This window comes from Ruditapes philippinarum, unplaced genomic scaffold (genome assembly GCF_026571515.1).
Source record: "Ruditapes philippinarum isolate M1 unplaced genomic scaffold, ASM2657151v2 ctg1819_1_1_1_1, whole genome shotgun sequence".
Taxonomy (NCBI): Eukaryota; Metazoa; Mollusca; class Bivalvia; order Venerida; family Veneridae; genus Ruditapes; species Ruditapes philippinarum.
In genome coordinates, this window is record NW_026866564.1 from 132,195 (window position 1) to 152,501 (window position 20,307).

The following is a 20,307-nucleotide window of genomic DNA, read 5'->3' on the forward strand; positions in this document are numbered from 1 at the left end:
AGTTTCTTAGGTTCACCTACCTAAACATCCTTCATCAACCATTAAAATAGTAAATTACAATAACAATAAATGATGTATTAACTTTGTACTTCTGAGAGAATACATATAAAATACTAAATCATAAGGAGACAAAACACGTGCGCCACTTGAAAATGTGTGCAGAAACAAACCAGTTTTGCTCGTAATATAATAATTATTTTCATTTAATGCAGTGTTAGATATATCAGCAATGCTGATGTTACATGTAAAAGTGACAGGTTTGTACTCGAAGTGAATTATGTGAATTTTGTCAGTTTTACAACCGGTTAAAAAAGATAAAATGTAGCTTTATCTTGACAAAACAAAACAAAACACGAACACATGCACGCACGTAGCAAGCACACATTAAACGAACACGCACGCAAACACTCAACAATGCTTCTTTCAAAATACACGTAAATACATTTATACATGCTATTGTAGATTTTTATTTTTAGAAAATAGAACATAAACTAGTTCACAATAAAAAAACATCTGCTTAATAATTGACATAAATCAGATGTACATTTATCCTTTGAAGTGTAACATTGAAACATTAATATACAATTCCATCACATCTCTAATGAAAGACGAGCTTTTATTAGTAATGGAAAGATAAAAACACAAGATTTGAAGTTATCACATTTTTTCCGAAAAAGATTTGTGAATTATGTAGAATTTTGTGAGCTGTACATTATCAAATTTGTAAATCAATCCCGGGTTAAAAGATATGCTCTGACAAGTAAAATTCCCGGAGGTTTCCATGTCGTGGAACTTTGTAACTGTAGAACTTCAGTGATTCGTATTTATCTAACTTTTATAGCATGCATTCGTTGTTATGAATATGCTGTGCGAACTTTGGTAAAGAGTTTTGATATTATTTGACAAGTTTATATCAAAGAAAACATTCAGCGGCGAGAGACAAAATACAATTAGACGCAGTGTCTAAACTCAGTTATTACGGAGAAATTTTTGTCCGCTCCGAGGATCAAACCATCACCAATTCCAGGCCTCAAGATTACCGATGCTTGCCTTGCTGCCCTATTGGGCTAAGAAGACGCGATAATCATATTCTTTTTCGCTCGTCTCATGTTTTTTGATGTTGTTAATTTGTGATACGACAAGTATTATTTTCCAGTTTAGATCCGTTAAAAATGCTTCGAAAAACAAAAATATTTCTCTTCAATTTATTGATCATTCTTACAGATGAAAATCTAAAGAATCATTCCATCTCGACGAACAGAATGTTTTTTCCCCGTTTATTACCATCCATATATTTTATGCCGAATCACTGTGATGCGATTATTTTGCAATCAAGTGATAGCAAGAGCTGAGTATTTTAATTTCTAATAAGACGAAACGCTATGCCGTAACATGAAACTAATTTCCACGAGAACATTTACCAGAGATAAAGAATCTCTAATTAATTCCGTCGTCATATTTGTACGAGTCATCAAAACATGATTCGTTAGAATGTCTTTCATTTTTGTAGAATATTCCTAAATGATGCCTTGCAATTAAACTCTAAAGAGCACATCTGTGGATGTTTCTAAGTTCAAAATTTCACCATTACTATGATAAAATGTTGAATTCTGAGTAAACTGGCGCTAAGGAACGTAGTAGATAGCTCGCACTTTCTAGTACCGTCCATAAAAGCCTTAATCAAACCGAGCCTGCAACATTTTCAATTTTGTCGTTTTTGACGTTCTTTAGGAATTCCATTTTTATTTATTTTCGTGTACATAGAAATGTCTAGGAAATGGAAATGTACATACTATGATCTTTTCAATGATAAATTACCACGTTGATTCAAAAAGTTGAATGTTTTACACAATGAAAAACTTCAGTCTATACTTTTGATTGATTAATTAATGAATGAATTAATAAATTGTTAAAATATCTATCACGACCTTTGAACAACATGTTTGTGGCAACTTGTATCCTGTAACATATAGGTTAAGATGGTTAATATATCTGTAGGTTTTTATTTTCTGTAGTTTTAACTAGCTTTCATTTAGTTACACTTTCAGGTTTTAATTTCAAGTATAAATAGTTTGGGGAAGATAGTAATTACTATTATGCTCAACACCAATTTAATTGAGGCCACATTACAAAAAACGTAAATCGGCATGACATATACTAGGTTACATAAGGAAAAACACAGAAAAAAAAGAGAAACGCATCGTTTCTCTTTCATAAAAATCATATTAAGACGGCACACGAAGCTCATTTTGATAAGATTTGTGCAGAAATTGAAAAGGTCAGCTTTCTAACGTTTATTAGAACCAGCTGTAGTGAAAAAATAATTTCGAATTATCTAGAAAAAAGAGATAACAATGTAGAAGATGATTATCTTGTTTTTATTCAGGTCAAACAAGATCTTGTTTTCTATTGTACTTTAATTGTTGATATATGTTTATTTTAGCTTTTATGAAATAGACTTGGAGTCAAAGTCTTACGAATTCATGCATTTCCAATTATCTTTTAAAACCAGTGAGGAGCTAAACTTTGATGTGATTGCATGTTTTAGAGTGTTTTATACAATAATGAATATTCAGTTTACAAGCTTATGTATTAATGTGAATAAGTAGCTTGTTTAATGTCGGATCTGATACCATAGTGGATATGATTACGCTCTGGGTTTTTAAATTATAACTCAATGTTGATTCAAATAGACAAATGTTAACACAATGAAAAAATTTATACTTTTAATTAATTAGTTAATTAATTAGTCAAGTTATTTATTTATCAATTAATTATCAATTAATTAATCAGTTATCTAACCGCAACTGAATACTTTTATCATATAAAGATGTAAAAGTCCCCCTTAAACCCGAATTTTAAAATGTTAAAGAAATCTGTAGGTTATATTTTCTATAGTTTAACTAAGTCTAGTTTTTCATTTACACTTTCTGGTTTTATTTTTAAGTATAAATAGTTTGTAGGGAGGAGGGGGGACAATAAATACCATTATGCTCAACACCAATTAAAATGACGCTACATTACACAAAAAATATAACGACATGGCACATACTATATAATAAAAGGAAAAAAACCACTAATAAACGCTCAAATAAAAGAAAAAAACCCTAATGAAAAAAAGAAAGACCATAATGAACGGCAAAATTGAAAATGTTGCATCCCCGGTTTGATGGTGCCTGTTTATAGACCGTAACGTTAGTGGTAATTACAAACTACCGTCAACGCCCCATTGCACTGGCTGAAGCAGAATTCAGCATTTAAACATGATAATGGTGAGATTTTGAATTTAGAAACATCCGCAGATGTGTTAATACGGCGGTTATCATGGAACCTTCAATGTAACACGTTGAAGCCATTCCATGGCAAGCGGCGTATGATCCCCATTAAAAAGAATGCCTGTCCCCTAAACGATAAAACATTTGGCAGAACTAAACAAAATGGAACTTTGAAAAAGGGATCAGAGGTTATGAAAACACAGAAAAAAGAAATGAATCATTATTCTCTCATAAAAATCATATTTAGACGACCCACGAAGCTCATTTTGATAAGATTTGTGCAGAAATGGAATAGGTCAGCTTTCTAACGTTCATTAGAACCAGCTGTAGTGGAAAATTAATTTCGAATATCTAGAAAAAACGGCGATGCCAATGTAGACTACACTTAATTATCTTGTTTTTATTCAGGTCAAAAATGTTCTTGTTTTCTATTGTACTTTTATTGTTTATAGATTTTACTTTAGGTTGTAAGGAATATACTGGGAATTAAAATCCTACGATTTCATGCATTTCCAGTTACCATTGAAAACCAGTCAGGAGCTAAACTTTGATGTGATTGCTTGTTTTACGAGTGTATTTATACGATAATGTATATTTAATTAGCATAATCGTGATTTTATCTTATTAATAATACTTTTAGTAAATGTGAATAAGTAGCATCTAAAATGTTGTCTCTGAGGCCATAGTGGTCAAGCATTGCTTTGTATGTGAGAATTACAGACTAAACTTGCCTTCTTATTGACACTTTTTAGTGGTAGTCTTAATGGATCTTATTGACACTTCTAGAGATGGTCTTAATGGATCGTTATCTCGTATGATCACGTAAAGTACATTAAGCAAATTGTAAACATATCATATTTTGTCCTCTTCTTTATAAAGTGTCATTTATTGCAGGATTAGGACCGGCGACAAAGATTTTTAGCATAAAATGTCTGAAGAAAAGAAAGACCCGGAAAGAGTACCTGAAAATGAGGAGTAAGTGCGCGTGTTCTTAAAAAGCATGGGATTTAATCCGAATATGTGCTTAGACTTTTTTGTATTCTATTTCATATAATTGATACCGAATTATTTTAGCAGATAATGTTACAAGTCGTGTTTTTGAATTAGTAATTATCTAAATTGATAACATGATCAAAACATTAAAAGAAGCCGTTATTTGTTAGGCTAAGAAAGAAATAAAAAACACACGGTATAAATCAAAACTTTTACAAAGAAGTATCATATTTCAAAGTTTTATATTTGATATTGATGCAAAACTTATTCATCTCCGTGATTATAATGATAATGTTTTTTTTTGCTGATGTCGAATAACAATCATTTTTTTTAGTTGTCATGTGTGTGTTCTTATATTTTCTTGAAATCAAATTTTGATTGGTAACATACATTCTTTCTAGTTATTTTCCACATTTTCGGTTCAATAAATATTCTGGTGTTATAATTACGCATGTGAATCCTGTAAATAAATAAACAATTTGCAATGGTATTGTACTAACGAAATTTGAAACATGGAAATAGTTGAACAATTTGATTTTTGCAGTTTGTTGTTTGGTGGTCAAGTTAAACCATATACAAAGGAACATAAACCATCAGGATGTTGTCGATGTACAAAGAAAAGGATTCTTATTCTGGCTGTGATTTTAGGGATGTTGTCCCTGTACGGGATTGGTCTTGCAATAGGGCTTGCCGTTGGGCTCAATAGGGAGCAAGAGCAGCAGACGACAAAACCAAAAGTTTTAAAGGAACCAGTCGGCGTTGTTGTCTCCGACCACGAAGCTTGTTCGGATATTGGCAGGTAAATAAAGCAATTCAAATGAGGCCAAAAATCCTAAAAAAAAACTAAACAATTAAATTTCTGACATATATCAGCTTAGGGCATTTAAAACAGATGCGCAAAATCGTCGCTGAACCTTTTGAAATACCAGGTGAATGTTTTGTAAGGGAACGTTTCATTCTGGATATTCATTTCTGTTATCTTCTATAATCGAAGCATTTACCAGTCATGTTAATACTTGCCGGACAAATTACCTTTTCTTTAATACCACAGGGACATCTTGGCCAGGTATGGCACTGCTGTTGATGCTGCAATCGCCACATTGATTTGTAACGGTGTTCGAACACCACACAGCATGGGTATTGGCGGAGGTATGTACGACATAAACTATTTTCATGTGTAACATTGTATACATTTCGTCTTTTGATAAAGTATGATAATTAAGCATGAATGAAATTCAATTTTTTTACTACGAATACATTGAACTGTAAGTAGCAAGCACATACAAAACGTATGTATATTCTATAAAATATTTCTATATTTATAGGAAGTAGTTTTATACCTTTTAATGAAAAAAACAACCTTACTTTCGCGTCCTTTTAAACATTTTATTACAGTTGATTATTGTAACATATCTACCGTAGGGGCGTGTCTGGCCAAGTGGATAAGGGCGTTGACCTCAAACCACCGCCCGACCGTTTCAGTTCGAATCATGTCGCGACCTTGGATTCGTTCATGTGTGGGAAGCTATCCAGCTAGATTACGTAACGTTGGTGGTTCTACTAGGCAACGTCCCCCCCCCCCCCCCCCCCCCCCCAAAAAAAAAAGAAAAACAAACAAAAAATATCGTCCGTATATACATTTTACCCTGACAAATAAAAAGAGACATTTATTGTGATGTAAGGCATTTCGGTCATCAACCCATGCAAACTCATAATATGTCAATCGATTTAGTTAAATGTATTATGATTGAAGACCCTGCGGACCTAAATGGATTTTATTGTTTCCTAGCGTGGAAGAATTCAACGTTCAGCGTAAATGTTACCAATAATGCTGTATTGAAAACAGGACAAAAAAGATAAAATAAGATTTCTCATTCATGGCCAGCATTGTTCCATCTTAGAAGAATGAATTGGTGGAGGTCTAAACATTCAAAACAATTTAAGAAGATAATTGCTCAATTTAATGATTTGCATATATGAAAGAGAGAAGAGTTTGGTAAAAATAAAGCTTTGTCTAAAAAAATGAATGATATCTTGATTATGCTACGTATGATTATTTAGACGACCATTTTACATTCGCTAGGCTGTTTCATGCTTGTTTATGATCGGCATGATAAACAGACCATGTACATCGATGGACGGGAAACATCGCCAAGATTAATGACGGAATCAGAGTATGAAAACATGACCGAGTATAAGGGTGGGTGCCTAAAGGTGCGCATGGCCGTCCTTAACATACATACATTCGTCCATGTAGTGCATGTTACCTTATAGATAACACCATATCATTGATTGTTTTTTATAATGCTAGGAAATTTTGCTTACATTACTAACATATAATATCATTTTGTCTGTTATTTATCGGATTGATAAATGATGATAAAATTTCCAATTATAGTTCGGTTAAGATAAATTCCGATATTTTTTGATATTTGTTATGGTAAAAAATACCAATTTCATTTTCATCATCCAAAAATGTCAACACCTTTCCAAAAGTGCCTTTTTATTGTAAATTGAAACTTAGAGGACTAGCAATGAAACGGTTTATGATTTAAAGAATTTGACAGTGTTGTTACAGCATTTCAATAGGGTTTATGATTCAAAGAATTGGACAATGATGTTGGTGCATTGCGATACGGATTATGATTTAAAGAATTGAATAATGGTGTCACAAGACTTCTTTACGGTTAATTGTTTAAAGAATTGGATCATTGTGTCACAGCATTTTTTTACGGTTTATGTTTTAAAAATATAGACAATGGTGTCACAAAATTTCTATACGGTTTATGTGTTAAAGATATGGACAATGGTGTCACAGCATTTCTATACGGTTTATGATTTAAAGATATGGGCACTTGTGTCACATCATTTCTATACGGTTTACTCTTGAAATATATGGACAATGGTGTCACAGCATTTCTTTACGGTTTAAGATTTAAAGAATTCTGCAATGGTTTCAATGCATTTCTATACGGTTTATGTTTTAAAAATATGGAAAATGGTGTCACATCATTTTTATACGGTTTGTTGTTTAAATAAATGGAAAATGGTGTCACATCATGTCTACACGGTTTATGATTTAAAGAATTGGATAATGATTCACAAAATGTCTTTGAACTTGTAGGATGCATTTTTGTCGTTTATGACAAAGAATACAGAAAAATTGCTACAATAGATGGCCAAGCTGTATCACCAACCTCACTAACCGAAACTATTTATACCCAATTAACTCGTCAAAATAGTGAGTTAACATGTGTTGTATTAATTATTGAATGTCAGTTAGATATATACGTATTTGCATGAAATTTCATACTATATGTTTTTCATTCTATATACTTTACGTTAGTTTGCTTTGAATTCGTAGTATACGTAGGTTTAATTGTTGTAAATTCTACTGATGAAAGTGTGGACACACAGTCATGGTCAGAATTGCTAAGGGAATGCTTGTTAATACTCGAAATAATTCACCTGCCAGAAAAAAGTATAAAAACACATGAACATCCTAGCTGAATAATAAGACATTTTTGTTTAGAGCGTGTACATGGTTAATAAGTGAGCTTTATTAAATATGTTTGTCTTACTATACAGAACACCAGTAGACGTGTGAGGTTAAAATCCTGTCAACTCTATTTGTATGCACGTATTTTTATTCCTTTTACCTTTGCTAGCTATTTCAGAGTGTCTTGTTAACTGTGCCACTGTTATTTCATTTATCCATACGTTCATATTTTATGTACATTAACAAATCATGTTGAATATTTCTAATTTAGTTTAGTGTCGTATATAACAGATAGACTAACTTTCAAATCACATCTGACTTTTTTAAATGAGTTTCCTCAACTAAAAATAAATATCTAGACATTGTGGTTTTTTTTCTAGTTAAATCTCACATCTTACGTTCTGTCCTACTTAATCAGTAGGCAACATTTCAAATTTTATGTTTGTTTTTTTGCATATTAAGGAAAATTAGTTTCATTAGATTATTATTATTTTCTTTAACACAAATTCGAAAATATACAGATTCAGTGATATATTTATTCCTCAATGTGTTATAATGATATGTGATCTCATGTTTGTGCAATAATTTATTTAGTTTCAGTAAAAAATCGCTTTGAAATTGAATATCTACTCGTATATTCATTTTACAATTCTGATGTGTTTGTCATAATCATTATTTACGGCAAGAAATAATTTAAATGTTGACAGAATATCTTACATTTGTTATAACTCGTATATACGATTTTAAGAATTTGCAGATTTTAATATATTTATAATCACGATGTTTATCTTTTTTGTAAAATTGATTTATAGTCTTTAAATAAAAGGAAGCATAATTATATTTAATATTTTAACCAAAATTACATATTTCTTTAAAGATATACTATGCTTATCTTTGAGTAACATAATTTTATCGCAGAAATTTATTGAAATCTATGAAATTCTTACTGAACATGTTTAATTTGAATAATAAAAAAATAATATTAAAACTATGTATAAGAAGCTGCATTCCCTGTTATGGGTTAAGTAAAGTTTGTTCTTTCTTAAAAATCAGAAAAGAATGTTTAATATAGATTTGTTTATTTCTTTAATAATGAATTATTGCAATATGTACAGTCAATGCTCGGAGAATCGCCGTGCCCGGGGAACTGAAGGCTTACAAAGAAGCTCACACCCGATATGGTCGGTTGCCATGGAAGGATCTTTTTGAACCAACTATACAAATGATACGAAATGGTTTCCCATTGTCAGATGCAACAGCTTCAGCGTTAGATTACCTAGCAAATACAAGGAAATTCAATATGACTAAATTTCCGGGTCTGTGGTAAGTGTTTCTTATAGCCCAAAGAATTTATATGTAAACATTGATGGATTTCTTTAATAATATCTAATTTAACTTTATTTCACTTATTTTTGATGGCGTGCACGTGTTTTTTTCGCTGTCATCTAAGTACATAAATGTTTAAAAAGACAATGTATTCACATTATTGTTTACCTTAGTAGAATGAGAATCCCAGCTCTTTTAAATGTTAAAATTGTACCGCTCAAGTCGGTGCTAGGGGCGTGAGGAATGTTAATTATTTTCTTATTCCCTCATGTACAGACTCAATCAAACCGAGTCTGCATTTTTCATGTAATTTTGTTGTGATTAAAATTCCGTTGGAACACTTTTTATCCAGAATTTTTTTACCATATTTTTATTTATTGCGTATCTAACGTTTTTTTTATATTATTATTTTCAGCGCAATATTTTGTAACAACACTGGCACCGGGGAAATAAAGAAAGCTGGCGACACCATCATGTGGCCCAAACTTGCTGATACACTACAGGCTATTGCTATTGAAGGCATTGATTATATATATGATAGTCCCATGACGAATATGATAGTTGATGAAATTAAAAGTGAGGGTAGGTGCAAAGAAACACAGATGGTAAATTGAAGTTTTTACGCCAATCCGTTAAAATATAAAATAAGAAAATAAACAATTAAAGCCAAGATATAAAATGTATATAAATGAGAAGCACAATGTTGTAAAGTTAAATGAATTTTCTTTTGAAACTATTCAATTTATTGAAAATAAGTCAAAGATGACAAAACATTTCCAAATTTGTAGTCCGAAATAATCCAAAGACGTAAGTTTCGGATATTCCATCATTATCTCTAATAAGGGTCTCAGTTAAGCCGTGTCTGCAATTTTCAACGTTTTGTTTCGCCCGAAGGATCCCCATTTCCAATCTTTTCTTCAAAATACATACAAGTATTATGTTTATGAAATTCGTGCACATTACTAATTGATGTTAAGACTAACACTTGCATAACTAATTTCATAACATAACGGAAACTATTCACAATTTCTTTGCAAAAACTACATGCAAAGTCATGTATCATGTTTTGAAATATACTGTGATTGAAGAAAAGACAAAGTTAAATGTTATAAATAATTTGTAATTTCATACACAACAGGAAGATGGCATTTTAAGAGAAACCAGAATTACGTTGTATAATTTTAGAAAGGTTCGACACGAAACGTAAGGATTTTTATCATTTGATATACGATGTATTTGTATTTGATCTGGTAGGTGGTATGTTGGATATTTCCGATTTCATTTTGGATTACAAAGTGAGGACTGGAAACGCATTAGAAGTTTACCTAGAGAACAGTACAATTTATACAATGAATGGGGCAACTGGTGGACCTATCGTTGGACTCATAATGAACATTTTGAAGCGTAAGAAGTTTTACATGATTGACTATTCATTTCGATATTATATTTGTCTTCTTTGGTCACTAATTCTAAGAATATCATAAGGCGACTTTCCAGTGAATAATGATCTTAAATGCCCCGCCGTGCATTGTTGCAGGCATTGGAAGTACCTGAGTAGACCCACCGACCTTCCGCATGCCTAAAGATGATCGAAAATCTTTTTCGAAAATCAACCTTGAGAAAAATGTAATATGATTTAAAGAAAAGTTAAATGATTCAGTCCCAATTAATGATTTACATGTTATGTGCTATTGGTGACTTGTTTTGTGGTATTTATCATCATTGTATTTCAAATGCATGTCTCAGTGAGGGTTGTGTTTGTTTGTTCTGACCTCCTTCTTGGTAATTTACGTAGATCGTAACTGTTGTTTGGAATGTGTCAATATCTTTTTTTTCGTGCACTCTATCATATTTAACTTCTGAACACATTTTCAAAATTCATAGTATTTAGCATCAATCTGGAGGCATATTGCTTTAAAGTTTGAATTACTAAATGTATCTCCGACATATTTTGTCCATGTACATGTAAATGGACGCTTTATTATGTAATACAAGTTTTTAATGTCATGTTTCAACAGGATATGACTGGATGGACATGGACACTTTAGAGGGACAGGTCGATTTCTACCATAGAATGATAGAAGCTATGAAGTTTTCTGACGCTGATCGAATGCGTCTCGGTGACCCAGATTTCGATAATACCACATGGGTATGTAGGGAAACATTATTGTCGATTATTATGATTTCTGTGACCATCATTTAGTGTGTAGAATTTCATCTACTTTGTTTGAAGTCAAACCATGTTTCTTTTTTGTTTACACAGAGACTGTGTAGCAATTATCACTGTTTTCTTATATCAAATTTGAGCTATGTATATCTTTAAATATAGTAAAAATGTTGGATTAGTTAGTATGTACAACATTTAAGAATTCTCATTAAGAATTGTCTACCTGATGTGAATAGTATTGATTTTAATTCCCATACTGCAGTATGTTATTAAAGCTTTGTAAAAAATCAAGTGCCTTATCTAAACTATGACATCGGAACAACTAGAGTATACATATAAAATAAATGCTATCATGTTTAAAAAAGTAATCTCAGGTGGCGCAGGGAAATTAATTCTCATTCAAACTATTAGCACTCTTCAGAGAGTACCTTTCTGGTTTAAATTAATTGTAGGTAATTCAATCACATAAAAAAATATAGTGATAACTATAAAACTAAATTTAAAAAAAAACAAAGAAAAAATAAAAAATAAAATAAAAATAGATCATATCAGTTTGAGATTAAACCGTTTCTTTACATTAGAAAAACGTACTTTGAAACTACTTTCGTGTGAACGCTGTGTTCATAAGTAAATGTTTAATCAGCTTAATATAAAGAAACGAAATGCTTAATGGTACAAAATGTTTAATGGCAAAAAATAAATGTTTCGGGCAATGAGTTGTGGAAGGTTGTATACGATAAAGTTAATATTGAAGCGATCGGTTATCGTATTGAAGCAGCAGTCGGTGTTCGACTCAGCTGTTGTCAATTTTCTTTGAAGATTTGGAAAAATTTTCTAGGCTCAAATATTGACAAACAGCATATACACATGTTAAAACATTTTTTATACGAACCTTCTTGGGATTTGATATATCACTACGATCACTAGAATGTCTGCAATTAACCTCTGCCTGAAAATAATGCAATATGGTAAGAAAAAACAGAGAAAAAAGTCGGTGTCAAATATGTGAAAATGGAGAGGTTGAGGATGAATTTCACTTAAGATGCGATATATAAAGGTTTTAGAAAACAATAAACATTACACACGTGTAAATGAATACTATAGTATTGCACACCTGCTGTGATCTCTGGATGTTGTGATGCTTATCAAATACTGTCTCTAAAATATCGAAAAATATGTTAATATGACTAACCATTTCATAATAATTTGATATTGTGTAGATGATTTCATTTGTCAGTTGAGTTGCCAACATTAACTCACAGCACTGTACGTAAATGATATCTTAATTTTATATTCATATGTATGCTTTATTTGAATTGGTCTTTATCTTTATTTACTAGAATGCATTTGTAGATGGAAAGCTCTGTTAAAATATAACTTCAAATTATCGACATGTTTTATGATGTTGCTATTTAAAACAATGTCATGTATGTATATGATACGTGGGATACATTTCTTTGTAGTGACTGAATATAAAGAAAAGACTCTTCTTAAAATAGTTTATTGTGATTTATTTTATTTTAGCCTTTGATGTTTGACCTTGCTCTTTCAGTGAACTATCTGCTGTGATATGAAGTATGACGTTGTCTAGAAATCATACACAGAGCAATTTCAACATGTTTGAAATTATCATCATTTATTATTGATTTATTAATATTAAGCTAAGCTTTTTTAGATTTGTGGAAAATATGATCAAATGAATCTTTTAATTTTTTAGAAAATAATGATGAATGTGACGTTTTGCGAACGTTTTCTTTTTTCTTTTCGTTTTTGATGTGAAGTTGGGTTGAATTATATTTTATTAGTAATATATTTCAAGAGATTGAAATTGTAAATAATCAATAATTTATATATAATATTTAGGACAAAATATAAAATCTAATCTAAGTTATAAAAATGTGCCCCACTCTCTTTAAAAATTGAACGTTACCGATAATTTCTGAAATATATTTATGGACATGATTGTATGTTACTCGGATATAGTTTTTTCTTAGTAAAATGAGCCGCGTCATGACAAAACCAACATAATGGGTTTGCGACCAGCATGGATCCAGACCAGCCTGCGCATCCACGCAGTCTTATCAGGATCCATGCTGTTCGCTATCAGTTTCTCTACTTGTAATAGGGCTTGTAAGCGACCAGCATGGATCCTGATCAGACTGACTGCGCGGATGCGCAGGCTGGTCTGGATCCATGCTGGTCGCAAACCAATTATTTTTGTTTTGTCATGGCGCGGCTCAAATATTATTTGAACACAATTGAAGCAAAGTGTAAAGTAATTTTGACTTTTACATAATTATCCACTCACCATTTACACTTGTATGGGCATAATAACACTTTCGACTTGACTATTTTTAGATTTTAGACAAAATGCGTTCCGAAGAATATGCAGATATATTACGTACAAAAATTACAGCAGAAACTCATGAAATACCCTATTACACAGACGCTACCGGAAGTTACGGAGATAAAATGGGCACTTCGCAGGTTTCCGTACTTAGTCCGTATGGTGATGCAGTTTCAGTAACATCGACTGTTAATTGGTAGTAAGTATTTAATGATTTATAGTTAAACAAGACCGATCAGTGATCACATGTGTCGCCTCATGATGGCCAATCTCATGTTGGGACAAGTTTTGTGACAGACGGACAGACAGACGGACAGTGCACAACTAGACTTGGTACTGATCATTCCAGTAAAGTTTGGATAAAATTGCACCAGTAGTTTATGAGGAGTAGTCCGGACAAGCTTTTGTGACGGACGGACAGACACACGGACAGACACACGGACAGACAAAAAGAAGTGTTTTCTTTTTGACTGAGTACAAATCATTAGTTTAAACAATAACATTATTGCCATTTTTTTTGTCACAAACATGTAATATGCGCAAGGACTTGAGCTACAGATCAATCGTGTAAAGTTTCATTGAAATTGCATTAGTGGTATTAGAGAAGTAGTCCGGACAAAGTTTAAAAATAAAAATTATTAAGGGGCCATAACTCTGACAAAAATCATTGAACCGGAAAATGCTGACAATATGCACAACGAGACTTGGTACTGATCATTTCTGTAAAGTTTGGATGAAATTGCACCAGTAGTTTATGAGGAGTAGTCCGGACAAGCTTTTGTGACGGACGGACGTTCTAACAGGAGAGTAATTATGTGGCTACTCTATTGTTCTCTCTATTGTTCTTTTTAGCCACGCAAAAGAAAATAGCCACATAAAAGCATTACGGAATGAATGACATCAAAGAGAAAGAACAGTTACCTATTGTCCCTCTAGCCACATAATTACTCTCCTGTGAGTGCGGACAGACACACGGACAGACACACAAATCATTAGTTTAAACAATAACATAATTGCCATTTTTTTGTCACAAACATGTTATTTGTCTTCTCTTTAATTTGCATTCAACTCGTAAATTGTACATTGCGCGTTTTTCCAAACGTTACTTTTAACACTTAATAAGATAAGCGAATGACATTTCCATTACGAAAATGTTATTTATCGTATGAAAAATGAACAATTTCCTGCGTAAATGAGTTATGATAAATCAATTTGCATTGTTTCAATGTTTCAGTTTTGGCTCCATGATTGTTTCAAATGCAACTGGTATAATATGGAATAATGAAATGGATGACTTTGACACAGATCCTAAACGAGTATGTAGCCAATTAGATATTTCAATCATAGAATTGTCATATACCTGTCATACTAACCATTTGATTTTTTTATAAACAAGAAATCATGGGAATTTCTATCGAATAAATGATAAAATATGAAACTTGGAATAGTCGTCAAAGGGTTATTATCTCAACAGTTCTCAAATCTTAATGGGGCTATACACTGAGGTTCAAAAGCCTATAAATGATAAAATTTGAAATAATCCACCGGGGCACTAAAAACGGGAAAATGGTTAACAGATAATATAGAAATATACCCAGAAACAAATTGAAAATCGTATTCAGTACTTAAAGTTTAAAGTGTTTAAATGGTTTTATTTTTGGATGATTTTGGACAAATTTTAATGATTATATTTGAGAAACGGAGTGTGCTAATTATATAAATTGTTTCCACACGTTCTGGCACTTAGGTGTGGGGAGAAAACCACTCAAAGTTTATCATGGTTACCATTCTGACTTGTTCATATTGTATACTTTGTATCTTGATATTTTTGTTGTAGATAATTTGATATTTTTATTGAAATACGAAATATTTTTACATTTATGCAAACCAAACGTTTCTTTATTTTTAATGTTATAGATAATATTTAAATTCTCATAAAATTTCAAATAAGAATTTCAAGAATTCATTGCCAAGAACTGACATAGCACATGTTATGTTTAAAGAGTTAATTCTAAGTACATATTAAGTGCAATTGAAGGAAGAAAGAATCATTGCCGCAATTCATTCGTCTCGGTTAATATCAAAGTAACCAGGTCCATAGATTTTGATATTTGCCTTATCATCATACAAAAAGTGTATAATATAATCTCAAATAGACAATACTGCAATTCATTATCTTAATAAAAATGCACAGCTGCCATAAATTTCTATGTTCTTCAGAAACATCGATTTTTGTTCAAGGGTATTAGAAACACTGTTATATGCAAATTATTTCCAATAAAAAAATGTTTTATATGAATCTATGCGCGGATATTAATGGACAATGTTGGAGGATATGACACGCTGCTATGAACTATGTTATAAATCATGGAGCCTGAAAACTAGTCGGGAGAAACATTCTGATTTATATTCAGAAACCTTTGTAGGCTACTTGCAGCTTTGAATACTATATAGTTATAGGCAATTGATTAAAACTGAATTACACTATCCTCTTTGTAGACTGGTATTTATTAAATACGAACCTTTTCCTGTTTTACCTAATTAAAAACGAATCAAGTGCTGAGGATTTCAGCATAAAAGGTTACTTATCAAATATGTGTCGGTTTAAATACCTTTTGATTGTTATACGTTAATTGAGAAAAATATTGTTGTTTCATGTAAAAAGTTTTTTTCATTGCATTTAAGAACAAAAAAGTAATTAAGCAATCAAAGCCCTACGTGATTCTCAAAGTATTAAAGAATATTAGGTTAATTAAAACTTGTGTAGACGTAATAAAGATTTCCATCTATTGTGAGAAAATGGTTGACATATTAGCCTGAGGTTATGCCACTAATAAGAATTTTATCTAAGTTAAACTTTCTTACATGCACACACGTTGTGGGAAGAAAACTTTGCTTTTACCAGCCATTGTTACAAGTATCACAATTTTACAAAAAGATATTAAAGGGATCCTTTGAGATGACGGGACTGAGAATATTTGTCCGAGATTTGTATACAATATGATGATGGTCTGGACTAATAACTTGTGTGCCAATTTTCAAATCATTCCCTCACCTCGTTTTTTTCCAGAATGATTAATTTTAGTTGCAACACTTTTTACTGAAACGGGCTAATAAAAGCCGTTATTCGACAAAATTCTGACTATATTTCTTTATTACCTCGAGTTTTTTCCATTTCAAATGCTTCTCTTGATTTAAGCAAGAATTTCAAATTTTATGTAAAGCTCTTAATATGGTTATGCTTTTTTAATGTAAAGGTTTCTATCAATATCCTTTTGGTTCACATTATGCACGACTATGATGTATGTTATGAGAAACTGCAGTCCAAAGAAAGAATAAATGCAACTGGTTGTACATACGAGTATATGTGGTACGTTCAACAAATTTGCAGTTTCTTTCCCGGTCAACGGGCTACGGATAGCTCTATCCATCGGCATACTTGCGTTGCGTTTCTTTGTCACGTTATATAGCGCCACGAAAGCACTATGTTATCATATCATTTTTGCTATTTATTGTTTATTTTTTTGCGAAGTTAAACTATGAAGACTAATTTTAATGCCCAAAGACAGTAGCAGCGTTCTTCAAAAAAGACCCAAACCTTGCACATTTTAGGTCTAAAGCGAGCGTCTTTCCGCTAGACCAATGCTCTTTAAAGTTTCATACAATATCGCGAAATGGTTTTATCCTTAATAATCTTACATAAATATTTAGAAAAAAGTCTTATTTACATACTTTATTTGTGCATAAATGTTTGCAACTTAATAATAGAAAAGTGTATTTTATAGCTTACATAAGATAAGAGAATAAGACTTCCTCAATGTTATGCAACCTATACTTACTGCAAACGAAAATGTTTTTTTCTTTCTTTAAATAATTGTAAATTAGCAATTATAAATTATAAATATGAACATCCATTATTTAGACGTGAGTTCTGTCCAATTATATGTAGCATTTTTCATCCAATATTTTTTTTCTTCTTATATGCAATATTAATATTAGAATTAACGATGAATGCATGATGAATTCTTATATTAAGTTTTAATCTGATTGCTTGTAAAAAAATACAAAAATACAGAACGCGAAAACGTTTTGTGGTCACAATCCTCAGCTTTAACTAATTTTATGAAATGTCATATGATGAACATAATTTAGCAGGTGATATGATACATGATTGTATCAAACCGTTATATCTTTCATCAGCAGGAGTGGCACGCGACATTACACGCGACAATGTCGTCCTTAATCGCGGCCATTATCAAATTGTTTACGAAATTGTTACGAAATGTCAGAATTTTTTAAACCATTTTCATGACAGTACTTTAAAATATGACAAATTCTCTCGTACTGGTGAAATAAATAGTTCTTGCATAATTATTAACATCGTGAAATGTCTGCCTTTTTATCTATTACTAAAGATACATTTATTTTCGACTTAGGCCTTTCGGCCTTATGCCCTGTCCTGTTTTTGTTTGGGGTCCTTCTGGGCTCCTTGCCACTGCTTCTAGTTGCTGGATCGTGTGTGTGGGTGGGGGTGGGGGTGGGGTGCGGTGCATTCATTGAACGCCGCTTTTCATTGTTGATCTTGTTTATCATAATTCAGGTATGAACTAGTACTGTTGTTAAAATGTCTTAGAATAAAACATTTATCAATATTATTTATTGTATTAAGTTTTGGAAGTAATAAAAAATTGTAAATACAATTTTATCTAATATGCATAATATTTATCTATAACACCTTATTACATGTCATCGTTCTCATTGATACAGTGCTTTTCAAAACATTGGCTTTCAATGAAGGTTAATCTTAAGAATACTATTTCAAAACATGCATTCATAGTTTAATTACAAACGTAAATGCATTCTATTGATTTCAACAAACGGTTACTTTCCCTTTCAAATGTTATTGTTTATCAATATTCCTTCGCGTAGGCTGCCATGTCTTATTGCTGGTTAACTTAACGTTCCGCGGTATAAGGTCGTTGGAATCAATAAATAATTCATTTACGGATAACAATGAAACTGGCATGGGGCAATAATTACTGCCGTAAAAAATTGACATGTAAGTTATTATTAAAGGAGACTGATGGAACTAAAGCATTGTTTATTTTTTATGATTTTTTATGCTTTCTGACATTATCCCACCAACAAGTAATAAAATGATTTGAGCCGTGTCACGACAAAACCAACATGGTCTGGATCCATGCTGGTCGCAAACCCATTATGTTGGTTTTGTCGTGACGCGGGTCATTTGATGTTTTGGGTATTTGATGCACCCCGTCTGATCCAAATGAAATACCACTTGATACGCATGATTGCTGTATTTGACCAATGCTTTAAAGTACATTTTGTATTTATGTCATATTATGATAGAAAAGGGAAATGCGCCCAACCTTTTAAATACTGAATAAGGATAACGGAAAACATAAGCACGGAGACAAACCGTTAAAGAGCTCGGCTGAGGTCAAATTGCCTTAAAGCATACCACTTGAATTTTTTAAGTAGATCAAATTTAGCACTTTAATTGAAAAAAGCTGTAGAGGATAATGAAATGATATCCTCAAAATTGGCTAGAAAATCAATTTTTTGTGCGATTTTAATCCTTACTCGAAGAAAAGGGGTTTTTACGATTTTCTTTTTTTTTGCGTTTTTTTTCGCAATTATATTTAAATTATGATTCTTGAAAAAACGGGTTGAGGTAATGATTTGTATTTTTGCATACAAGTTATTGGTTCAGATCTTCATTTGATGATATTAAAATCTCGAAAATATATTCCTTGTCCCGTTATGTCAAACCTCACTCCCTTCGGGAAAATTGAATGTCCAACTATGGTATGTAGATCATAATTTATTTATATTTAATTATCATGTACAGATATTGTCACCTTAGTGCAAAAAGGATTTAACCTTTAAATGCACTTTGCACATTTCTATAATTTATTCCATTTTCTTATCAAAATGACATACTCACTAGTTTTGACATATTTAAACGTAGTATGACATAATAAATAATTAAAACGTTTAAAAACAACGAAGTAAAGATGAGTTGAGTTGAAGTTCTTATAGACTACTACGAACATTATGAGGTATACAGTTTGTGAAAAACTATTAAAATGTAAGCCTAGATCTCTGATAGATTTAAACAGTTCTTCAAAATAAATGTTCGGTTCAAAGAGGAGAAAAGTAATACTTAATTGATTTCTCATGAAACAATTGGGCTAATTCTGGAAGTAAATGATGACACGGAACAAAAATATGAAGTCGATACTTAATCAGTTTATCTATGTTAATTAATTAATTAATTAACATCCCTGTTTTATTTGTAGCCAACAAAGGTGAATAGATTGGAACCAGGTAAGCGACCAAGGTCATCGATGGCACCAACTATCGTCGTCGATAATGAAGATAATGTCAAAATGGTTACAGGCGGGGCGGGAGGATCATATATCGCTACAACAGTTGCTCAGGTACCAATACTTCTTTATATAGATTATATAAATTACTAAGCCTTGACTGCGTATTAGACGATTGTTAACAGGGTCGGTGTTAAATTTATTGATAAAAAAGCCATTGATTATCTTTCTTCTTTAATTAGATATTATTATAAATATTCATTTGATATTAAAGCCAAAACGATATAATATGTTATACAACCTATAAAGTTTAACGTAAATGTAATATACAAAAAAAGTAGATGTTCATT

The 20,307-nt window shown here is 31.7% G+C and overlaps 1 protein-coding gene across 1 annotated transcript in view; it reads left to right on the top strand.

Annotated features, from left to right (window-relative positions):
- LOC132732922 (glutathione hydrolase 1 proenzyme-like) overlaps nucleotides 1-20,307 on the top strand; it is a 48,127-nt gene that overhangs the window by 25,578 nt on the left and 2,242 nt on the right. Inside the window, exons 2-13 of the mRNA XM_060719447.1 lie at nucleotides 4,170-4,250; nucleotides 4,813-5,067; nucleotides 5,320-5,417; nucleotides 7,393-7,509; nucleotides 8,883-9,090; nucleotides 9,509-9,698; nucleotides 9,882-9,900; nucleotides 10,348-10,497; nucleotides 11,112-11,242; nucleotides 13,619-13,806; nucleotides 14,842-14,923; nucleotides 19,931-20,071. Coding sequence (XP_060575430.1) covers nucleotides 4,204-4,250; nucleotides 4,813-5,067; nucleotides 5,320-5,417; nucleotides 7,393-7,509; nucleotides 8,883-9,090; nucleotides 9,509-9,698; nucleotides 9,882-9,900; nucleotides 10,348-10,497; nucleotides 11,112-11,242; nucleotides 13,619-13,806; nucleotides 14,842-14,923; nucleotides 19,931-20,071 — 1,626 coding nt within the window. The 5' untranslated portion in view covers nucleotides 4,170-4,203. The remainder of the gene's footprint in view (nucleotides 1-4,169; nucleotides 4,251-4,812; nucleotides 5,068-5,319; nucleotides 5,418-7,392; nucleotides 7,510-8,882; nucleotides 9,091-9,508; nucleotides 9,699-9,881; nucleotides 9,901-10,347; nucleotides 10,498-11,111; nucleotides 11,243-13,618; nucleotides 13,807-14,841; nucleotides 14,924-19,930; nucleotides 20,072-20,307) is intronic.